The sequence below is a fragment of the Aquarana catesbeiana genome, linkage group LG05 (assembly GCF_042186555.1).
Source record: "Aquarana catesbeiana isolate 2022-GZ linkage group LG05, ASM4218655v1, whole genome shotgun sequence".
In the NCBI taxonomy this organism is placed as follows: Eukaryota; Metazoa; Chordata; class Amphibia; order Anura; family Ranidae; genus Aquarana; species Aquarana catesbeiana.
In genome coordinates this window covers 635,483,631-635,507,352 of record NC_133328.1, presented here as the reverse complement: position 1 = coordinate 635,507,352, position 23,722 = coordinate 635,483,631, and the positions used below count along the sequence as shown (strand labels likewise).

At 42.6% G+C, this 23,722-nt stretch overlaps 1 protein-coding gene across 18 annotated transcripts in view; it reads right to left on the bottom strand.

Annotated features, from left to right (window-relative positions):
• Positions 1–23,722, bottom strand: part of SCRIB (scribble planar cell polarity protein) — a 278,513-nt gene that overhangs the window by 75,250 nt on the left and 179,541 nt on the right. For 10 of the 18 annotated variants that reach the window (XM_073632382.1, XM_073632388.1, XM_073632384.1 and 7 more), the window contains 7 exons: positions 23,096–23,272; positions 19,770–19,886; positions 17,365–17,553; positions 13,364–13,483; positions 13,225–13,281; positions 9,478–9,534; positions 2,670–2,762 (listed from right to left, as the gene is read on the bottom strand). In XM_073632382.1, the coding sequence (XP_073488483.1) occupies positions 2,670–2,762; positions 9,478–9,534; positions 13,225–13,281; positions 13,364–13,483; positions 17,365–17,553; positions 19,770–19,886; positions 23,096–23,272 (810 nt within the window). The remainder of the gene's footprint in view (positions 1–2,669; positions 2,763–9,477; positions 9,535–13,224; positions 13,282–13,363; positions 13,484–17,364; positions 17,554–19,769; positions 19,887–23,095; positions 23,273–23,722) is intronic. The other 8 variants (XM_073632383.1, XM_073632396.1, XM_073632385.1 and 5 more) reach the window with 4 other exon arrangements.

Here is a 23,722-nt window from a genome sequence, read left to right as displayed (position 1 = left end):
AGCCCAACAGGGAGCCAAGCTTGTTCCATTAGCTGCATGATCATCAGCCCGACATGTAGCCAACTTTGCTCCATTGGCTTCCTGATCAGCCCAACATGTAGCTAATTTTTCTCCATTGGCTTCCCGAACATCAGCCCAACATGTAACCAGGTCTGCTCCATTGGCTTTCTGAACATTAGCAATTGTGGAGCTAACCATTCTCCATTGGCTGTATAACATCAGCCCAACATGGGACTAACTCTGTTCCATTGGCTTTCTGAACATCTGCCCAACATGGAGCTAAGCCTGCTCCATCAGCTTCCTGAATGTCTGGGCCACATGGAGCAAAGCCTGCTCCATTGGCTTCCTGAACGCTAGTCCAACATGGAGCTAACCCTTCTCCATTGGCTGCCTAACGTCAGCAACTGTGGAGCTAACCTTTCTCCATTGGCTAAATAAGATCAGCCCAACAAGTGACCAACTCTGTTCCATTGGCTTCCTGAAAATCAGCCCAACATGGGGATAACACTGCTCCATTGGCTTCCTGAACGTCCGCCCAACAGCTAAGCCTGCTCCATCGGCTTCCTGAAAGTCTGCCCAACATGGAGCCAAGCCTGCTCTATTAGCTTCCTGAATGTCCACCCAACATGGAGCGAAGCCTCTTCTATAGTCTTTCTGAACGTCCGCCCAATATAAAGCCAAGCCTGCTCCATTGGCTTCCTGAATGTATGCCCAACATGGAGCTAAGCCTGTTCCATTGGCTTTATGAACGTCCGCCAAATATGAAGCCAAGCCTGCTCCATTGGTTTCCCTGATGTCTGCACAACATGGAGCTAAGCCTGTTCCATTGGCTTTATGAGCATTCATCCAATATGATGCTAAGCCTGCTCCATTGGCTTCCTTAACGTCTGCCCAACATGGCGCTAAACCAGCTTCCTTAACGCCAGCCCAACATGGAGCTAACCTGACTATCAGCTGCCCAAACATCAGACCCTTTCTGCTTTGTACCAAGGAGATAATTTGCCATGAGATACAATTGCTTAAGCCTACTGTATGACCAGGCCTAAATATTTGACACTTACAATCCTGCAGTCAGCTCCCACAAATAACTGAATACAGTCACTGTGCTAGGTCCAACAACTGCCCACAGCAGGCAAAAAAACAAAAAACTGTCTCCTTTACAAAATGCTACAACCCACCATATGCTGCAAACTCTTACACACGCTAACATAGCCAGGGGTGCAGGTCAGCACAGCTACTGACACCGGTCCTGATGGTTTTGCACCAGAACGCTGGCGCTTCTTTTACCCACAGCAGAGCATAAAGAGTTCTGCAATGGACTCTAATAGGGATCCCACATCCCCATCAAGGGTGAAAGCCAAGAGAATACAGACAGGGCTGGGCCAATATGGGTGCAAAAAAGGGCAGGACAAAAGCAGTAAAGTAGTCCACAGCTCATAATGGGGTATGCACTTTGGTCTTTCCCCCTTGGGTGCTCAAGGTCCCTGTACTGCGGGATATGCAGCCTAGTGGGTGAAAGTACTGCATGTCCCCCAATGCAATACATCTAATCATTTAGCAATCACATAACAATAACCATTTTGCCTTTAAAGTGGAAGTAAATCCTCCTATTGTTTTCACCCAAGGAAGCTGCCATCTTGGCCTCTGTATAATCTACAACTGCCATGATGCTGCACGTGTGATCAGTTATGACACCAGCCATTCGATGGTCTGGCAGTTTGGTTGAGAGCACAACCAATGGGAGCGTTACATTTCTGGCAAGTGCCGGAAAGGTAACCGTTTTATGGATGGGTTTACTTCCGCTTTAAGAGAACCTGTCAAATTTAAAAATCTTAGTGTACTTGAGTGGTCAAAAATGTCAATTTTCCGATACACCTCTCTCCAGAAAATGAGTAGGGCCTTGGCTTAGTCAGATGATTGTTGGCCATTTTAGACCCCACCCCTTTCTCTACAAAGCTGTAATGTCATTGTTGTGCTCCTAATTCTTCTCTCCCCTTCAACCAATGAAGAGAAATACTGCACTGATGTCAGGCAGTGGAAAGGATGAATGGCAGCTAAGAACTAGTGGAAGAGAGAAGAGAGGAGAACAGAGAGATTCAAGGAGAATGAGCGCAGATCAACAAAAGCAGAGAGCTTCTCTGGAAAGTGGAAGCTCCTAAAATATTACATTTTAGCCCAATATATATATGTAATAGCCTAATAGGTCCTCTTTTATGACGCTTATATTTCAGTTCCATAGATACAAACATACAAGACAGTGATCACATCAGCAAATACATCAATACCCGATAGCAGTAAGTCAAGTGACCTCGCTGACTACACAATATGTCCAGCCACATGACCACAAATGACAACCAGAAAATAACACTCAGAGGAGACAAGTTACAGCAACCAATAAAAGCCAACATGACGGTCCAAATACAGGAGATAAATGGGACAAATGTGCACATTCCCAAGGAGACATGGAACAGTCAATTAACAAATCGTGACGCATTCAGCAACTGCTGACAGAGTGGGGTCTTATCAACAAGAAAGGAGACAATGAGTTTGCAAGATGACGTCTCGGCTGGCAACAGACATCATCCGATTGGTATTCATCATTTTTGTCACTAGAAACACAAGTATTGCCAGACCACATAAGCGTATGGCCCGTCCACCTTTACACTCACTCTGTTCCCCTTGGGCAGACCGCTGCTGGGTAACGCTGCCAGCGTCTTGTAATCCATCATCATAGGTTGTTCGGTAGATGATGTTGTGTAGCCCTGAAAAAATAAGACACAATAGTAAGTCTCAGCAGTAGTAGAGAGATGAAAGAACTACAGAGTGACTAACAATCCTAGATAAAGAGGTCTGACAGGAAGCCACCCTAACCAGTTCCCACCCAGGCCAAATCTGACATCTCTCTCCTACATGTAAAAATCTGTATTTTTTTGCTGGAAAATTACTCAGAACTAGGAGATGTAAAATTTCCAGAAGCGTGGAAAAAAACCTGTTTTTTTTCCCGTTGATTTGGGGGAAAAAAACTGAAATTTTCGGAAAAATTGAAAAAAATGCTACATTAGCACTTTTTTTGTCTTTTTAAGACTGAAAGTCATTCTGTTACTTTAGGAACATAAAATATGACTATGGACAATTTGACTTGGCATAAAATTATCACAACTAGCATATTAAAAATATAGTGTAGCCAAACAATCACAAACAGAATTTACTTTTTTATAATTTGTAACAAAGGGAGCAGCAATCTCCTGAGCTGCTTACTAGTTTATGTGGAACAGCCAAAAAGCCTCCACAAAACTATTTTCAAAACCAAAAGTAACAATTTTTCATATTTCTTCTCCACAGTATTAAATAAAAATAAAAACCCCAATCTCATAAAAAAGAATTGAAGATGGGGGAAGTGTTAAGAAGAAGAGAGTGGTGGGACTAAGTTTCAATGGACATTTAATCAGAATCATCTTCTGAGCTGAAATTGTCAGTATCCGTCTCTGCAGCTACTCTTTCTATTTTTTTGTCCGTCATCACAATTAGGAACTTCTAAAAACTTAAGGTGAACACCCTGTCTTAAAATATTTTATTTATCATGTTAAAATAAAATATTCCACAATTTTTTTTCTTTTTTCAATTTTTCCAATTTTTTGGAAAAAAACAAAAAAGCCTTCAGGAAAAAAAAAAAAAAAAACACAGGAAAAAAAAAACGTTTTTTTCCCAAACCTTTCCGGGCTTTCACATCTCTACCCAGAACCGCGAAAATATATATATCTACAGAGAGATAGATATAGATATATATATATATATATATATATATATATATATATATATACACACACAATTTTTTTTTTTTTTTAGCAGAGACCCTACAGAATAAAAAGGCAGTCGCAATTTTTTATGTCACACGGCATTTGCGCGGTTTTTTTTTTTTTAAAAACTATTTGTTTTGTAAAAAAATACACTTGAATTAATTTTAATGCAAAAAAAACACAATATATAACCCAATTTTTTTTGGTAAACTGTAAAAGATGATGTTACGTCGAGTAAATGGCTACTTGTCATGCTTTAAAATTGTGCACGCTTGTGGAACAGTGCCAAAGTTTGGTACTTAAAAATCTCCGTAGTCAACGCTTTAAAATTTGTACAGGTTACATTACAGTGAATGCACATTTGTAAGAGTTACAGAAGAGGTCTGAAGCTAGAATTATTGCTCTCGTTAGAAGGTTCGCAGTGATACCCCATATGTGTGGTGCAAACACAGTTTACATATGAAGGCCTGACCCAAGTATGCATTCACCTGTGATGCTTTAAAAAAAATATTTAAATTTTTATCGCTTAGAGCCCTTTCACACCGGGCCGCCCATAGTGTCGGCGGTAAAAGGGCGCTATTTTTAGCGGCGTTTTACCGTCGGATTAGTGGCGCATTTCGGCCGCTAGCGGGGCACTTTTACCCTCCCGCTAGCGGCTGAGAAAGGGTTAAAACCGCCCGCAATGCGCTGCAATGGCGGCGTTTTGCGGGCGGTATCCCAGCGCTGCCCTATTGATTTCAATGGGGAGCAGCGGTGGAGGAGCGGTAAACACAGCGCTCCTTCACCACTCCAAAGAAGCTGCTGGCAGGACTTTTTTTCCCGTCCTGCCAGCGCAGCGCTCCGGTGTGAAAGCCCTCGGGCTTTCACACTGGAGACAATGCTGCAGCTGTTTGAGGGCGGATTGCAGGCGCTATTTTTAACGCTAGAGCGCCTGCAAAACGCCCTCGGTGTGAAAGGGGTCTTATTCCTATAACAAGATATGTAAACATCCCTTGTGATTATTATATATTTTTATTATACAGGATTCATATAGCGCTAACAGTTTACGAAGCACTTTACGCTGTGATAGAAATAAGACATGACAGATCCTCTTTATGGAGTCTAAGAACCCAAATCTCTCCTGTACCCTGGAAACCAGATAAAAAATAAAGCAACCACATTGATCTCTGCTTTCTAGGGAAAAAAAAAAATGGCAGTGTGTACATCTGCCACCACCGGAAGTGATGTCATGATGTCGCTTCTGGCCTCTCAGGATCATAAGAGATAGCTGGAGACCATCCAGGCTTCGGCCAGCTCTGTAGTGCCCCGAAACCCCCACTTAATTGGATCTGATGCTCTCCTATCACACTGGAGAGACTGGAGAGGCACCGATGGGTGTCCCCTCTCGATACCTGTAAAAGCAATCCAGTAGCTAACCAGCTGCTAGGATGGCTTTTATGTTAGAGGGAAGATACATTTTTATGTTATTTTTAAATCATGAATGTATTAGGTCAACAATGTGTAATGATTTTTTGGTAATATTAGAGAAAGTGGTGTAATTTTTGCATTGCGGTATTTTGATTTTCCGTTTTTCAAATCAGTGTTATTTATTCTTTGTAGCATTCTATTACAATGGTATGGTTTATTACAGTATTGTATTAATTCCTGGCATTGTTTCTATTCGATATTGTGATTTTAGTGTTGTCTTTGTTGAATGTTAGTATTAACATTATGGTCAGTAGAGAATAATGCCCCTTACATTTGTGGTCATTGGGAAGATTCTGCCCCAGAATGAAAAGGATCATTGCTGTCAGTGGTTACTCAGCCGAGAGGCAGAAATCAAGCAACCTCTGCAGAATCTGCAGCTTCCTCTACCACTTACCCTCTGCTTACTGGGACACCAAACAGTAACACTACATTGGGGAGAATCTCCACGTGCCACCTAAAACTCCTCCCCCTTCGGTACCTAGTGCGTAAAACATGTCACGACCAAAGCCGTACAAGAAAACAATCCTTTCCTAAGGCATACTACTAGTTTTTTCCCTACAACTAGTGGGCTGATCGAGAAAAAGAAAAAGTTCCTGCATTCATGCAAGCGAGTTGGATGCAGGAATCCATCCACTGACTTCAGAATACACTGATCAGCGGAGCTCCACCCAAAGGGAGAAGTTCCGCTTTAAGGACTCGTTCCCCACTCCTCTTGCACAACTGGCACTTTTGAGGAGCGGAGGGGGGAGCAGGTACCCGATTTTGACAGGTACCCACTTCCCACTTCCGTTCCAAGTGCCGCATCGCTCAGAAATGGAAGTTCACCTCCCTCCCTCCCTCCTACAGGTTACCGACAGGTCCCAGAAGACTGCATCCACCATTCACGATACGCAGTAAGCATCCAGCTGTGAAGTTGCAAGCTGTCACTGCCGGGTGCCAGTAATGAAGATGTCTGCGCTGCTGAGGGAGGACAGAGGGTGAAGACGGCTGGGCTGAGTGCACCGCTCGATCATGGGACAGGTGAGTGGCTTTTTTTTTTTTTTTTTTTTTTTAAAAGCTTTTATTTTTTCCCATAGGTGACTGAAACTCCTCTTTAAAGCGGAGTTCTGCTTTAAATAAATAAAAGTCAGCAGCTACAATTACTGCAGCTGCCGACTTTTAATAATTGGACACTCACCTGTCTCAGGGATCCAGTGATGCGGGCGGGCGAACGAAGCCCCGCTTGTCTCCCCCTCTTGTCAGCGCCGGCGTTGTAACTGTGGGCACCCGGCTGTGGCTTCACAGCCGGACACCCACTGTGCATGCGCGCGCCGTGACTGTGCGTCCAATCATCTGGGAGCTGTGACTTGTCCCAGATGATTGCCGGGAGGGAGGAGAGGTGATCACCCTTCCGGTGCCGCAGTGCGCCAGGAGGAAGTGGGAGCTGGGACCCTCTGAAAAGAGGGTATCCGCTCCCCCCCCCCCCCCCCAAAAAAATAACATGCAAAATGTGGCAGGTGAGGGGCTCACCTCCCTTAAAGTGGAAGTTCCATGTTTGGGTGGAACTCCGCTTTAAGCCCCAATTCACACCAAATGCGGCTTTGAAAACACGCTACTTCCGCGCAATTTCAAAGCCACTGGTAAGTGCAATTTCATGTATGGCTTGCCAACATCTGTGCGACTTCCAGCAGATTTCAATGCAAGTCGCACACGAAACTGCCAAAAAAAAGCGCAGGAACCTTTTCAAAATCTGTGCAAGTCAGAGCTGCACGGATATGAACGGTTCCATAGCCAGAAATAGGGGCGCGACTTATTTTGTGACTTTGATCTGTTAAATCGCATGACAAGTTGCACCGGTGTAAATTTGTGTAATTTAAAATCCAGGAATAGAAGAGATTCACAGTAGAGACTGGTGCAAATGATTGTATGTTAAATGTTGGAGAAGGACTGAACACGTTTAAAGGGAAATAACATTAGAGACCATTTTACATAGTTACAGGCAAGGTTGAATGAAGACAATAGTCCATCCAGTTCAACCTGTGTAGGTGTACATGTGTCAGTGTCTAGAATAATTTCCCATATCCCTGTATGTTAGGTTCTTTAGGATGTCCAAGAGTCTTAAAAATATCAATACTCACCGCTGACACCACCAATTGTGGAAGAGAGGTCCACATCCTTATTGCCCTGACACTGAAAAACCCCTGTGCGGCTTTAGGTTAAACCTCTTCTCCTTTTGTTTTAGTTATGTCTTCTGTTTGTTCATTCGAGCCTGGGTATGCCCAATAGGATCTAACTAAATTTGTAACTAATTGAAATATTGCAATAAAAAGAATTTTCGGGAAAAAAAAAACAAAAAAAAAACCTCTTCTCCTCTCCAATCTCATTGTGTTGCCCCGTGTCCTCTTACACTCCCTGAGACTGTAAGCGGTTGTATAACAGCACAAAAAAAGTAAAAAATAAAACACCTGTAAGACAAAGTGACAATGCACCACATACTAGCTCATTATGAAATACTTACCTTAGAATGAGGTCCCCACATCGCATCCCGGTCAGCGCCGAGGGAGCTGGCATTTTCCCCTCGGCGTTTCTTGCGGGTTCGTGGCTCCGGCGCTGTGAGTGGCCGGAGCCATGATGACGTCACTCCCGCGCATACGTGCAGGAGTCCTCAATTCCAGCACGGTACGCCGGACCTTCACTGCGCATGTGCCGCTGACGTCAGCAGCTGCATGTGAGGTGAATATCCCCTAAACCGTACAGGTTTAGAGATATTCATTTTACCTACAGGTAAGCCTTATTATAGGCTTACCTGCAGGTAAAAATCACCTACAGGGGTATAGCCTTTTTTTCCTATGCCAAGATCACCATTAAGGTATTTGTAAATCGCCATCATATCCCCTTTCAAGCATCTCTTCTCCAGCGAGTACATAATTTAGTGCTTGGAGTCGTTCCTCGTAATTGAGGTCCTCTATTTCCCGTATTAATTTTGTTGCCCTTCTTTGGGCTCTCCTACAGATCCAGCACATCCCTTCCGAGGACTGGTGACCAGAACTGGATGGAGTACAGATGTGGCCTAACCAGAGAGTTTACGTATTTTGAATTATAGCTTTATAAAACATTGAAGGTTTATTTTTATTGTTTTTTTAATTAAATTTGGTTCATTTTATGAATGTGAGATTGTTGCACCTCCTATCAACCTCCAGTATTCATTCACCAAAGTTATATATATTTATTCATAGGGTGTGTGGGAACACATAATTTTGTTTGCACCCTTCAGGATTATTATTGGCGATTGTTAGAACATAGAGCATTACCAGGTAAGCGCAGGATTGCCCCCCTCTATATTAATGAATGTGTGTTGCCATAGTGTGTTGAGGTGCCAGTCAAAATGAATGGCACTGCAGTGCCAAGATATCAATGGGCCCTTATTGACTGTTTATATTGCCTGGAGCTTTGGTTCTGTAACGGACAGTAGAGCTGCACAATTAATGGTTAAAAAAATCTTGATCTCGATTCAACTATCTCTGTTGCAGAGTTTGCTGATTCTTTCATATAACAAGTGGAGAGACTTATCTGCTCACTCAGCTGTTAAAAGAAAACATCCAGGCAGTCTGCCAAGTTTTTAAAAAGAAACATTGTATAACTCTTTCTTCTTAGATCAAAGGGAAACTTCTGTGCAAAAAAATCCAGGCAGTCTGCCAAGTTTTTTTTAAACAACTGTAAATGCAGGAAGTTTAACCACTTAAAGTCTAAATCTTTTTCTGACACTTGTTTCAGTTAAAATCAATATTTTTTGCTAGAAAATTACTGGGAACCCCCAAACATTATATATATTTTAGCAGAGACCCTAGGGAATAAAATGTCAATTTATGCAATATTTTAAGTCACACTGTATTTGCCCAGCGGTTATTCAAACACAATTTTTTGGGAAAAAACACTTCAATGAATAAAATGAATGAATAAAAAAAAATAAAAAGAATAAAAAAAAAACAAAAAAACAAAAAAAACAAAACAAAAAAAACAAAAAAACAAAAAAAAACAGTAAAGTTAGCCCAATTTTTTTTTTTGTTCTAATGTGAAAGATGATGTTACGCCGCGAGAATCGTCATCTATCTTCTAATCAAAAAAAATTGCGATTCTCATTTTAGCCAGAATCGTGCAGCTCTAACGGACAGGAAGGTAAACTCCCCCTACAGAGTCTATAATGCCGGGTATTACAGACGGACAGGTCTCTCACCTTAGCTTCCTCTTCGAGGAGCCGCGTAGCCTCCTCGCGCTCCCTGCGCATTCTCTCCTTGACAGAGACAGGACAGTCAGAGCGAGCCACAGGAGCCGAAGCCATGCACAGGGCAGGAGCAGAGGGGAAAAGAAACGGAGCACAAGAAAGTAAGACGACATGCAGGCCATTGCATGCTGACAGATCATTGGCTGGAGAAGGGAAGTGAGGGATTGGAAGGCTCAAATTAAAATAAAAAGCATAAAGCAACCCAACCACAGGAGGATTTTCAGGGAAGGGAAATCATAGGATGGAGCTGAGGACGACAGATGGAAATGGGCAGACTGGCAGGAATGAGCGGATGGAGGAGGTTTTAGTGTACAGAAGACTGGGGAGCTGGAAGAGGATCAGCAAAGAGAAATGAGAAACATTGTGTGAGCTGAAAACAATGGAGACAATGAGGCAGAAAAGAAAGGGACAAGGACAAGGCCACTCCAAGCATAGAATCACTTTTTGGTTGGAGTGACCGTAATTTATGATCATTGATCAGGCATAGACAGACAATCCAACAATGATTTTATTAGTTCAAGTGCATCTAAAGCCCAAACGTTTTTGGTTAGTTTTGGATGGAAGGGTTAGAACCCTGCAGTGTTATTCATCCTGCTATTTTCACGGGACTGAAATTTCGAGTTGCCACTGGAACAGGAATAGAGGGAAAATCTTGCGGTGGGGACACTTGTTCAGGTGATAGCCAAGAGGTGGTTTCCCCCACCTCAGAGATTTTAACATCCCTTTCTGTTGACAGGAAGTAACGGGAAATCTCCCCAACAGAAGAGACAAAAAAAAAAAATGTAAAAAGAACATGAAGAAGGGTTTTAAAGTGGAATTCTGGCTATACACCTACAGTGGGGAAAATAATTATTTGATTCCCTGCAGATTTTGTAAGTTTGCCCATTTACAAAGAAATGAAGGGTCTATCATTTTTATCATAGGTGTGTTTTAAATGATAGAGACAGAATATCAACCAAAAATCCAGAAAATACAAATGATATAAATGTTATAAATTGAGATGCAGTTCAGTGAGTAAAACAAGTATTTGATCCCAAAGCAAAACACGACTTAGTACTTGGTGGAGAAACCCTTTTAGGCAAGCACAGAAGTCAGACGTTTCTTGTAGTTGGTGATCAGGTTTGCACACATCTCAGGAAGGGTTTTGGTCCACTCTTCTTTACAGATCTTCTCTAAATCCTTAAGGTTTCTTGGCTCTCACTTGGCCATTCAAAGTTTCAGCTCCCTCCATAAATTTTCTATAGGATTACGGTCTGGAGACTGGCTAGGCCACTCCATGACCTTAATGTGCTTCTCCTTGAGCCACTCCTTTGTTATCTTGGCAGTATGTTTAAGGTCATTGTCAAGCTGGAAGACCCATCCATGACCCATCTTCAGTGTTCTGGCTGAGGGAAGAAGGTTCTCATCCAAGATTTTACAATACATGGCACCGTCCATTGGCCCCTCAATGCGGCAAAGTCTGTCCGTACCTTTAGCAGAGAAACAGCCCCAAAGCATCGTGTTTCCACCTTTGTGCTTGTCTGTAGGGATGGTGTTCTCAGGGTCATAGTCAGCATTTTTCTTCCTCTAAACACAGTGAGTGGAGTTAATGACAAAGTGTTCAATTTTGGTCTCATCTGACCACATCACTTTCTCCCAATCCTTCTCGGACTCATTTTAATGTTTGGTGACAGACTTCAGACGTGTACATGTGCTATCTTGGGTGGGGGACCTTGCAGGTGCTGCAGGATTTCAATCCATGGTGGCGTATTTTGGCACCAATGGTTTGTTTGGAGACTGTGGTCCCAACTGCCTTGAGATCATTTACAAGCTCCTCCTGTGTAGTTCTGGGCTGATCCCTCACTTTTCTCATGATCATCCTCACCCCATGAGGGAAAATATTGCATGGAGCTCCAGACCGAGGGCGGTTGATGGTTATTTTATATTTCTTCCCATTACAAATAATGGCTCCAACAGTTGTCTCCTTCTCACCAAGCTTCCTGCTGATGGTCTTGTAGCCCCATTCCAGCCTTGTGCAGGTCTACAATCTTGTCCCGGACGTCCTTTGACAGCTCTTTGGTCTTCCCCATGATGGTGAGGTTTGAATGGAAGAAAGAGATTCTGTGGACAGGTTTCCTTTATACACAAAATGAGTTGTCATTAGGAGCACCTTCTTACATTAACAGGACTAATCTGTGTACCACCTGAGCACATGCTGTAGTCACAGTCTGTGGGAACCAGAATTATTGTTGGTTGGTAGGAGATCAAATACTTATTTTACTCACTGAACTGCAAACTCAATTTATAACATTTGTATCATGTTTTTTCTGTATTTGTGGTTGATATTCTGTCTCTATCATTTAAAATACACCTACCCTGTTTCCCCGAATATAAGACCTAGCGTGATTGTCGGTAATGGCTGCAATATAAGCCCTAACCCCCAAATAAGCCCTAAAGTCCTTGTAGGTCTTATTTTCAGGGTAGGGCTTATTTTCAGGGAAACGGGGTTGGGCTTATTTGGTGGGTAGGGCTTATATTGCAGCCATCACCGACAATCACGCTAGGTCTTATTTTCGGGGAAACAGGGTAGGATAAAAATGATAGATGCTTCACTTTTTTGAAAGTGGACAAACTAAATAAAATCTGCAGGGAATCAAATCATTATTTTCCCCACTGTAACAAGCCTCAAAATTGTTCCGTGCCCCATCCTAACCTGGGTAAGGAAGATGTAAATACTCACCAATTTTCAGGCCGCTCTAGTCCAGTCATGTGATCCAGCTCCCCTGCGTCAGCCAGCACGGCTTCAGGGGGGAGCCCTGACAATGGACGAGCCATTGAAGCCCATATGAGTGACATTACAGCTCCAGGCTTTACTTTGTCAGAGTGGAGGATAGACAGCATAGGTGTTAGGAGGGGCGGAGGAAACAGTTTTAAAGCAGAGTTCCAGGCTTTTTTTGTTTATTAAAAGTCAGCAGCTAAACTTTTTGTAGCTGCTGACTTTAAATAAACAGACACCTACCTGTTCCACGGTCCAGCGATGCGGCCGTACCGAGCCTCGCTCCTCTCCCTTTCCATTGAAACTGTAGGCACCCGCGTGTGACACCTTGCAGCTTCACGGCCGGGAGCGCACTGAGCATGCGCGAGTCGCGCTGCGCTCTCCCAGTGGACAAGCAATCTTCTGGGATCTGTCACGTGTTCCAGAAGATTGCCGAGAGGGAGGTTCTGCCTAAGGGAAGAGGAGTCGTCTAGGTGGCCCGTAGGCGGAAGGAGGAAGTGGGACAGGAAGTCCCTCTCTAAAGTAGGCACACACTCCCTCCCCAAAAAACCTACATGCAAGGGGGCGAGGAGTGCTTAAAGCGGAAGTCCCACTTTTGGGTGGAACTCCGCTTTAAGGCTAGTTATGTGTAAAGCAAGAATTCCACTTTAACCATTTTCTACTCTGAAAAAAAATAAAAATAGTTTGGGCTTTAGATCGACTTTGAGAAATGGACAATTAACAGGAAGGTTGCAGAAAGGCTAGTGCTGTGAATGGCTAGAAATGTCTTTAGAGAAAAGAAATATAAAAGATTTTGTATGCCTCTAAAACGCGCAGTGACACAACAATCGTCATGTTATGGTGGAATGAGAGTGCTGCTGTACTATATACACATACAAATCTACTGATGGAAGGGAAGTCCACATAAATGACGGACAGGGTACGAGGTGAATGAGAGCGCTCACCACTTTCTCCATGTCCTCTTTTTCCCACTTCACCTCCCGAACCACCTCCACCTCCTGCTAGAGAGGAGCACAAAGTCACCACCGGTCCCCTTCCTGAGGCACAGGCCACCCACAGGACCCCGCTTGCTTTAAAGCCTACCTTCTGCAATCGCTCAATCTCTTCCGGACTCAGATCACGATCGATGGACGAAATACTCTCCATGCTGTTCTTCCTTCCAAGGCCGGACGCGAACGGATTGGCGATCACGCCAGGGGAAGCCTACGGAGATAAGCAGGGCAGAGTTCAGCCGCCTTGTGTTACTAGCTGCACAAAAGTGCAAATGGATGTCATTTCGCCATGATATGGAAGATTAATGAAATTAGCGTAAAATACCAACATTTTTTTTTTTTTTTTTAAATGGATCCCCCCTTCCTCTTATAGAGAAAAAACAAAAAACAAATTCTACTTACCTTCAGTCCAGCGCCGACAGTCCTCTTCAGGCAAAACGGCACTGGCTGCCTTTCTACCCATTTCACATAGGGGGCGTGTCCTCACACAGGATTGGCTGACAGGACTCTAGGATTGAGTGTCACTCAGTCCTGGAAGGACATCTAATTTACGGCTTTGTAAAAAGGAAAATTTCAATAAACTTCCCCCCGTCAGTGTTCCGTCAGATTAGGCAGCCCGTCAAATTTTGTAATGGAAGTGACGTTCCGTCACGGCCATCTTGGTACACCCCGTAGTCGCCCACAGTAAGGATACAGCGAGAAGGCGGCTAGCCGACATCTTTTTACACCCACTGGAGTATGGCATTTCATACTTATTTTTACAAGTAAACTGAGCTTACATAGTTCTGAAATACAGTATTTTGAAATCCGTCTGACTGTTTTGATGTTGAATTTTAAAAGCAGCGGTGCTCTGTCAGATCAGTAAACCTGTGAGATCAGCAGGCTTACCGCTGCTTTTAAAATTCATCAAAACAGTCAGACGGATTTTAAAATACTGTATGTCACTATATAAGCTCAGTTTACTCTTAAAAATAAGTGTGAAATGCAAGACTCCGGTGGGTGTAAAAAGATGTCCGCTTGCTGCCTTCTCACTGTGGGCGACTGCTGGGTGTAGCAAGATGGCCATGACGGAACGTCACTTCCGTTGCAAAATTTGACGGATCGCCTAATCTGACAGAACATTGGCACTATCAGCTTCTCTCTCTCCTCTGTATGCCTCCTTAGCAAGCCGGGTGCCAAGCAGTAGAGCTGCACAATTAATCGTTAAAAAAATCATGATCTCTATTGCAGAGTTTGCCGATTCTGTCATATAACAAGTGGAGAGACTTATCTGCTCACTCAGCTGTCAAAAGAAAACATCTGGGCAGTCTGCCAAGTTTTTAACATGAAACATTGTAACTAACTCTTCCTTCTTAGATCAAACAACTTCTGTGTGAAAAAAAAATCCAGGCAGTCTGCCAAGTTTTTAAACAACATGTAAATGCAGGAAGTTTAACCACTTAAAAGTCTAAATCTTTTTCTGACACTTGTTTCTTAAGTTAAAATCAATATTTTTTGCTAGAAAATTACTTGGAACCCCCAAACATTATATATAATTTAGCAGAGACCCTAGGGAATAAAATGTCAATTGCTGCAATATTTTATGTCACACTGTATTTGCCCAGCGCTCTTTCAAACGCAATTTTTTGGGAAAAAAAATATATATATATTGTAGGCCTGTAATTTTTAGCAATAACACACTTAGATCTGTCCACTAAGAGTTTGAAACACAAAATCATAAATTATAATATAATAAATAACTATAAATAATTATAAAAAAATAATAATATAGTAATAATAAAATGAATTTCTCCACGATTCACTATCGCTCAATTCTGCAAGTGTTCTTATTTACCATCACTGTTTTCTAGCTGGTCTAAAACCACTTTTGACGTAAAGAGACACTTTTTAGTTGCTATGGACAATCTCCAGTTTCCAGGCAGAAAGAACAGTATATATAATATAAAACTGCATGCAGGGCATAGGACAAAGCACTAGGGACAAAAGGGATCTGAAATGATTTCATACAGTAATGTAATCTGTAAGATTACAGTGTACTGTATTTGTTATGAATTTTGTACTTTTTGAATTTGCCACCGGGCTCCGCCCCCGTGCGTCGCGACGCTCGCAGGGAATGGAGCCCGGCACACAGAGGCATCGGGATGAGGACAGAGCACGCAGACACAGCGGGGGGGACATTGCAGGATCCTGGGGACGAGGTAAGTATACCGCACCAGGATCCTGCAATGCAATACAGAGTGTGGCTTGGGGTTACCGCTAATGGTACTGAAATTTAACACCCGAGCCACACTCGGGAAAACCGCCAGGGAGGTTAAAGGTAAAAGAAAATAGAACCACATATTAATGATATCTCATAAGTCATTTTCAATATTTTTAAATCTAATTTTTGTTAAAACATTTCTTGTGATCCTGCCTTAGGGTCCTTGTTCTGGCACTTCCTGTTAAAACTGTCTTATGTAATAATTGATGTCATCTGGTCACATGCACCCTTGGTGAGGCCATACATTGCTCAGGCATGGTTCACCATCATCACTATGAGGAAGCTGGTCCAGGGCAATGATGTACATGCCTCACGGCAGTGATGGAGAACCTTGGCACCCCAGATGTTTTGGTACCACATTTCCCATGATGCTCATGGACTCTGCAGCGTAGTTGAGCATCATGGGAAATGTAGTTCCAAAACATCTGGGGTGCCAAGATTCACCATCACTGACTCACGGAGTGGGGTGGGATTATAGGAGAGGTGTCCCCAAGGGGGCATGCCCTCAAAATCTTGCCAGTGTCCAATCACCTGATGGCACGATCCTAGAATACACATTGTATGAATAGGTTGCCTGTGTCCTGCCTGTGTCCTGAACTGTACAATTAAAGAGCAACTCCACTTTTGTTGAGGGGAGAAAAAAAAAACATTCCCCTCTGGGTGATCAATGTACATTGCCGGGATTTTCACAAACTTTATGGCAGATTCCTACCTTTTGTCATTAGGAAGCGGTTTGTCTGTGTCCATGTGTAAAGTAAATAGGAGTGATTTTATAATTATCATTATTAGGAACGATGGTCTGGCTATCACCTGGCTGAGTTCCTTAAAGACCCTCGGGTGTAAGCCATCCGGTCCCGGTGACTTATGTTAAATTTTTCCAGTCTATTTCTGTTAGCCATGAGGGTACTTTATGTGAAGTTTTATTAACATTACTGTCTTGGTTATAACCCCCCCCCCCCGTTTCCTTTGTGAAAACGGAGGAGAAGAATGCATTTAAAATGTTTGCCTTTTGCAACCAAATTCCCTGTACAGTATCTTACTGTAGTGCAGATTTCAGGTAAAATTCATGAGCCAATCCAAGCAGGAAATGACATTTCCGGGGGGGGAGGGGGGGGGGGGGCGTTCTGTACCTCCAGGTAGCCATATTGCATTGAGTTTTACAGAAAATTACAGTGTTGCAGATTGAAAAAGGAAACATTCAATTACAAATGTGACTTATGTAGCAATTGTGTACACTATATTCCTTTTTTTTTTTTACATTTGCATTTTTTTTCCCCATGAAAGTGGAGTTACATTTTAAGATTTTGAAGATAACTGCTTATGGCACCACAGTGTGTGTGGAAAAAAATAAACGTCATCTAGTTGGAATGTACATCTACTTCAAGGAACCCATCGGCCTAGTCTAGGTGTCACTTTAAGACCCCTTTCACACTGGGGCGGTTTGCAGGCGCTATTGTGCTAAAAATAGCACCTGCAAACCGACCCAAAACAGCCAATGCTGTGTCTCCAGTGTGAAAGTGGTGCGCTAGCAGGACGGGAAAAAAAAAGTCCTGCTAGCAGCATCTTCGGAGCGGTGAAGGAGCGGAGTATACACCGCTCCTTCATCGCTCCTGCCCACTGAAATCAATGGAGCAGCGCGGCTATTATGCAAACCCTTTCTCGGCTGCTAGTGGGGGGTAAAACCGCCCCGCTAGCGGCCGAATACCGCCGCTAAAACGACGCTAATAATAGCGGCGCTTTACCGCCCTAGTGTGAAAGGGGCCCAAGATCCCAAAAAGAAGGTTGGGAATGAGCGAGTAAAACGGCTCAAGCCAATTAAGCAGACATCTCACCTCAATTGAGTTAGTGGAGACCGGATCAAAGCCATCACAGACAAGAACAAGGAGAGTGTCGCCTACTCCACGCAGCGCCTGGACTGCCTCTGTGTGCGTCATCCCCAGCAGGCTTTGCTGATTCACCTCCAAAATCCGCATGCCGACCTTCAGACGTCCATCTCGAGCTGCTGCCCCGGAGGAACTGACCTGCAGGAAAGATGGAATTAGCTAGAGACACTTACACTTGCAATATCCTTCCCTGCAATTCAAAGTACAGCAGAGAAAACTCTTTGTTTGGCACTTGGTTTACACCTTCAATACATCCCACTCCAAAACAGAAGAGGTAGACCCAATAATAAGGTCATTAACCACTTTAATACCGGGCACTTTCTGCCCAGGCCAATTTTCAGCTTTCAGCACTGTCACACTTTGAATAACAATCGCGCGGTCATGCAAGACTGTACCCCATATGAAATTTGTATTATTTTTTTTTCACACAAATAGAGCTTTCTTTTGGTGGAATTGAATCACTACTGGGGTTTTTCTTTTTGATAAACAAATAAAAAAAATACATTTTTGCAAATAATCTTTCTTCATAAATTTAGGCCAAAATATATTCTACTACATTTCGTTGGTGAAAATAACCCAATCAGTGTATATTATTTAGTCTATCGATAGATAGATAGATAGATAGATAGATAGATAGATAGATAGATAGATAGATAGATTAAAAAAATGGAGATCATGAAAAGATCTGCTGTATACCAGTCAACATCCCGGGACTTTATAGGCATAGACTGTGAGACATAAGTTTTAGTAAAAAAAAGTATGACATTTTTATTAAACAAATATCAAAAACAGTGAGATAATACTCCTGCAAACATATATTTAGAAATATCTGTGCAAATCATTTTCTTTTTCAAGTGCATAATATTTCCGAAGAATCAAAGAAACATTTGCACTCAAAATATGAACATATAATGAATGATCCTCTGCATTCGTTGTTTCCTACGCGTTACGGAGTATAATACACTCCTTCTTCAGGGATCATCCGATATGCAATTTATTCTAAGTGTAGCAGTCTAAAACGTAAAAACATTAGATGTATGTTGTTGTTGAAAATATGTATCTTTTTTTTCTTTTAGACTGCTACACTTAGAATAAATTGCATATCGGATTATCCCTGAAGAAGGAGTGTATGATACTTCGTAACGCGTAGGAAACATCGAATGCATAGGAGCATTCATTATATGTTCAGATTTTGAGCATAAAAGTTTCTATGATTATTCGGAAATATTATGCGCTCGAAAAATATATATATTTTTTTTAGATACTTCTAAATATATGCTTGTATGAGTATTATGTCACTGTTTTTGATATTTAATAAAAAAATCATACCTTTTTTTTTACTAAAATTTATGTCTCACAGTCTATGCTTATAAAGTCCCGCCCCCAAGGGGAAATTTTGTACTACGATATAAATATATCTATATATAGATATATATCGATATCTATATCTATAGATATATAGATAGATATATCTATCTATATATCTATAGATATATCTATCTATATATAGATATATTGATATATATATATCTATATATATTTATGAAAATTGATCAATCCTGATGGCCTATCTCATTTCTTGAGGCTCAAAAATGCCAGGACAGTACGAATACTCCCCAAATGACCCCCTTTTTGGACAGTAGACAGTCTGAGATATTTGGTAAGAGGCATGGCGAGTTTTCTGAAGTTGTAATTACTTTGTCAATTCTTTGGAAATTTTTTTTTTTTTCTACATACTGTCACAAGTGCAGTACAGCGTCATCATATAACTGGTGTGGTGGTTATCAGGATCACTGACTGGTGACAGTACAGAAAAAAAAACAAAAAACCTAATTTTTTTCCAATTTTTTTCTTTTTACATTTAAAAAAAAAAAAATTTTAACACTGACCAGAGCAATATAATGTTACCATAGTAACATTTTACTACTATTTTTTTTTTTTTACACATTATGATTGCTTATAGCAGTGAAGCATTTTATTGAATGAAATCAACTCATTTGTTTTGTTGCGGTTAGCTGTGATTGGCCACGGCTAACCACATGGTACAGATTGGCTGTGATTAGCCCTGTCTGTACCATGTGATCGCTGTGGTCAATCACAGCTAACAACACAATTATACACAATGAATCGCATGAAGGTAAGCCGTCCATTTGTTTACAATTGTCACGTGATCTGATGCGATTTGGTCACATGGTACTGGCAGCGAGCCGATGCACTGATCAGTGACAGATTGGTCACCTAGCAGGAAAAGCTGCTTCCTGAAGGGTAAAAAGATCCAAACTAGATAGATATAGGCTGAGTCAGAAAGTGCTGGTTTTCAATACATCTCTATAAAATATAAAAACGGCACTTACCTTGGAGATGAAGACACCCTCATCAGTTGGATCGAGGGGGTTTCCAGGGTGACCCTTGGCTCCGCCACGAATACTGATCCCCAACTTCTCTCCTGGTGTTTTCACAATGCAGATTTCCTGCAGAATAGAAGATGGTCATTAACACGCACACAGCATCTGCTTCCAAGACAACTAAGAAACAATGAGCCAACAAATGCAAGTTCTATAGAACGTCTCATATGCATCATGTGCCCTGTTTGCAGCATACAACTGCAATGGTGTACAGAGTATAAAAGTCCAGCCTGTCTGCAGTCCATAATATGAGAAGTGAAAGGGGATTCATCACGGAATTTTGTAGCACAGAAAACGTTTACTTTCTGTTTTTATCACTTGACCCCTGGAAGGTTTTACCCCCCTGCATGACCAGGGCATTTTTTTGCGGTTCAGCCCTGAGCTACTTTAAATGGCTATGGAACAGTCATGGAACTCTGTACATAAATTGATTTTTTTTTTTTACACAATAAAGCTTTCTTTTGGTGGTATTCGATCACCACTGGGTTTTTTGTTTTTTTTTATTGTATAAAATGAAAAAAGACCAAAAATATTGAAAACAAATCCCTAATATTTTCTGTTATAAAACATATCCAGTAAAAAAAAAAAAAAAATCGAATTTCTTCATAAATGTAGGCCAAAATGTATTAAAAAAAAAAATTTACAATAAGCGTATATTGATTTGTTTGTGTAAAAGTTATAGTACCTACAAACTATAGTATATATACACTGAAATTTATGTAGCTAGGACGCTATACTGCAGGGATATGCAATTAGCGGACCTCCAGCTGTTGCAAATCTACAAGTCCCATCATGCCTCTGCCTCTGGGTGTCAGGGTCTTGCTATGCCTCATGGGACTTGTAGTTCTGCAACAGCTGGAGGTCCGCTAATTGCATATCCCTGCTATACTGTGATGGTGGTGATCAGCGACGTATAGTGGAACTCTCATAGGGTGGTGGGCAATCTGGCTCTGACAGACATTGGCTGGGAGGGTCAACGACATCGCTAGTGACACCAATACAGTGATCAGTGACGCTACTATACACTGTCACTGTATTAATAACACTGGCTGGGAAGGGATTAAAATCTAGGGGCAATCAAAGGGTTAACTGTGTGCCTAACAATGTGTAAATGCGTACTGCTTTTACTTATGATCTGGCTGTCTTTTCTCCCTGCTTTTCAGGGAGAAGAAACAGCCAGATCATGGTTATCTGTGCTTTGATTGGACACAGCCGATCAGCAGGTATCAGCTGAAATCATTGGTCAAATCTGCTGCCAAACTGGTGCCGTGTCCTTTCACAGCACAGGTCAGCAGGGGGCGAGCGCACAAGCACCGCCAAACCAGGGAGTACACCACGACCTACAGGTACATTGTGGTGCCTGCCTGCTCACAGTAAATCTATGTTGAGTGGGTCGGCAAGAGGTTAAGACCCTTGTAAGGCTGGGTACCACAGCAGACACCTGTGCGAGGGCCGCGTTTTCCGGCAGGGGGAGCACAGGTGGTTCCATGCATCCCTGTGCAGGCAGTCCCATTCATGTCAATTGGGACACAGCAGCTGCTCATGTCAAATTAGGAACAGTGGCTGTGTCTGTGCAGCTGCATCTCCCAATTGACATGGATGGGACTGCCTGCAAAGGGGAGGGATGCACACAACTGTTCATCCCTGTGTGGGTAAACATGGCCCTCACATGGAGTATGCTATGGTATTGTGTGAACAAGGCCTAATACCGGAATCTATTTGACTGAAGCACTTATACAATGTAGAGATATCCCTTCATAAGTAGCGATTGCCTCAATATTAACCACTTCAATACTGGACGCTTTCACCCACTTCCTTCCCAGGCCGATTTTCAGCGCTCTTGCACTTTCAATAGAAATTACGCGGTCATGCAACACTGTACCGACATGAAATTTTTATCATTTTGTTCACACAAATAGAGCTTTCTTTTGGTGGTATTTATTCACAAATCAGTCTTTTATTTTTTGTGATATAATCGAAAAAAAGAGTGGAAATTAAAAAAAAAAAAAACAATATTTTCTACTTTGTTTTAAAAGAAATTCAATAAAATCAAATTTTGTCATAAATTTAAGCCAAAATGTATTCTGCTACATGTCTTTGGTAAAAAAAAATTCTGTTAAGTGTATAATAATTGGTTTGTGTGATCACCGACAGATGTGCGCATATGATCACGGACAGATGTGCGCAGATGATAATTGGGACATATGATTTTACTGTTACGTATGGGGGACAGGTGTTTTTACTTTGTGGGGACAGTGTTTTGGGGACACTATTTTGGGGACATTGTGATTCTACACTGTGTGGGGACACTGGGCCAGGGATCAGTGTGTAAAAAGCTGTAAAAAACAGCTCATACTCACTGATCACCGGCTGGCTGCAGCGATCTGCTCGCCTCACACGGAATTTACATCACATGATGGCTGTGGTTGGACACAACCGTCATGTGATCAGGAGGACCAATCACAGAGCCCTCCTGCCGATCGGAGTTGCGCCGTGTCCGGGTGACAAGAGCGCATCGGGAACGCACCGTTGAGAGGGCACGCGCGTGATCCCCCTCCTCCTGAGGGACGTTCCTGAACATCCACTCAGATGGAGGAAGCTCCCACCCGGCCATATATGTGCAGTGGCCGGGTGGGAGGTGGTTAACATGTGATTTTTGATTTGATGTTATTTGATGTAATTTAAGTGGTTCTAAAGGCTCAAGGTTTTTTACTTTCATGCAGTCCATGCATGACTGTAAAAAAATGTCTCTGTACAGCGCAGCCCTTTCTGGGGACTCTCCGTCCTCATTTGCTAAGACAGCAGCGGGAGCCATTGGCTTCCGATACTGTCAATCACAGCCAGTGAGCCAATGAGGAAATAGAGGGGTGGGGCCGAGCCTCTGTGTATGAATGGACAAGCAGAGTAACTGCTCGGGAGCGAGCAACTGTGGGGGGCCCTCGGCAGGAGGGGCCAGGAGCGCCGGCGAGGGACACGAGAAGAGGAGGATCGTAGGATCGTATTATTTTAACGTAAAAAAAATCCAAAGCTTTAATATCACTTTAAGTAACTTAGTGCTGCACCCTGAAGGGGTTTCATATTCATTTTCCCCTAGAAGATGTGGACATTTCATTTAATTTCTCTGTGTACAAACATTCTCCAAAGGAACAAACATTCCACAAAAGTCTATTATCAAGGAGTAATGATGCAGACTGCAGGGGGGAAAAAAAATGACAAAGTAAGCGATGTTTAGCGACATCTCTCCGTGTAATTGCATCGTCTGATTAAGGTGGTACCTGCATCCCTGTGGGCGGAGGGTCTCTCCTCACCAGCAGCCGCAGCTCCTTGTCTGGGGTGAGCAGGGCCTTCACAGCTTCCTGGTGGGTGGCATTTCTCAGATCCATTCCAGCCGACTCCAAAATCCGGTCACCCACCCTGAGCCCGCTTCGAGCGGCCACTCCGCGAGGAATCACCTGCCAGGCACAGAGGACAAAAGGGTCACAAGGCTGCAAGGAGGGGGACAGCTGCTGCTCAATTAAACACATTTGGGTTAAATTGTGCCAAGTGCCATTCATGTGAGAATATTAGCCAATGGTCTACCAAGGTACATTCATAAATGTGCACGGTAGACAAGGGATTAAAGCAAGCTTACAGCTGCTGATCACTTTTTTGGGGCTCTAAAAATATGATTTATGTGCTTGATTAGCTGCATTGGAGGGCAGGGGAGACATTAGGGGTCTATTAGATCCTTGACCTCTCCCATAAGGAGTACCTGTCACCGGTCCAATGCTACTACAAGGGGGGTTGTTGGCCCCCTTGTGGTAGCAATAAAGTTAGAAAGTTAGAGCCGCCGGTAACGGCACAGTCTAATTCAAGCAATGGCACATACATGCCATTGATTCAGTTTGCATGTGCCGCATGAC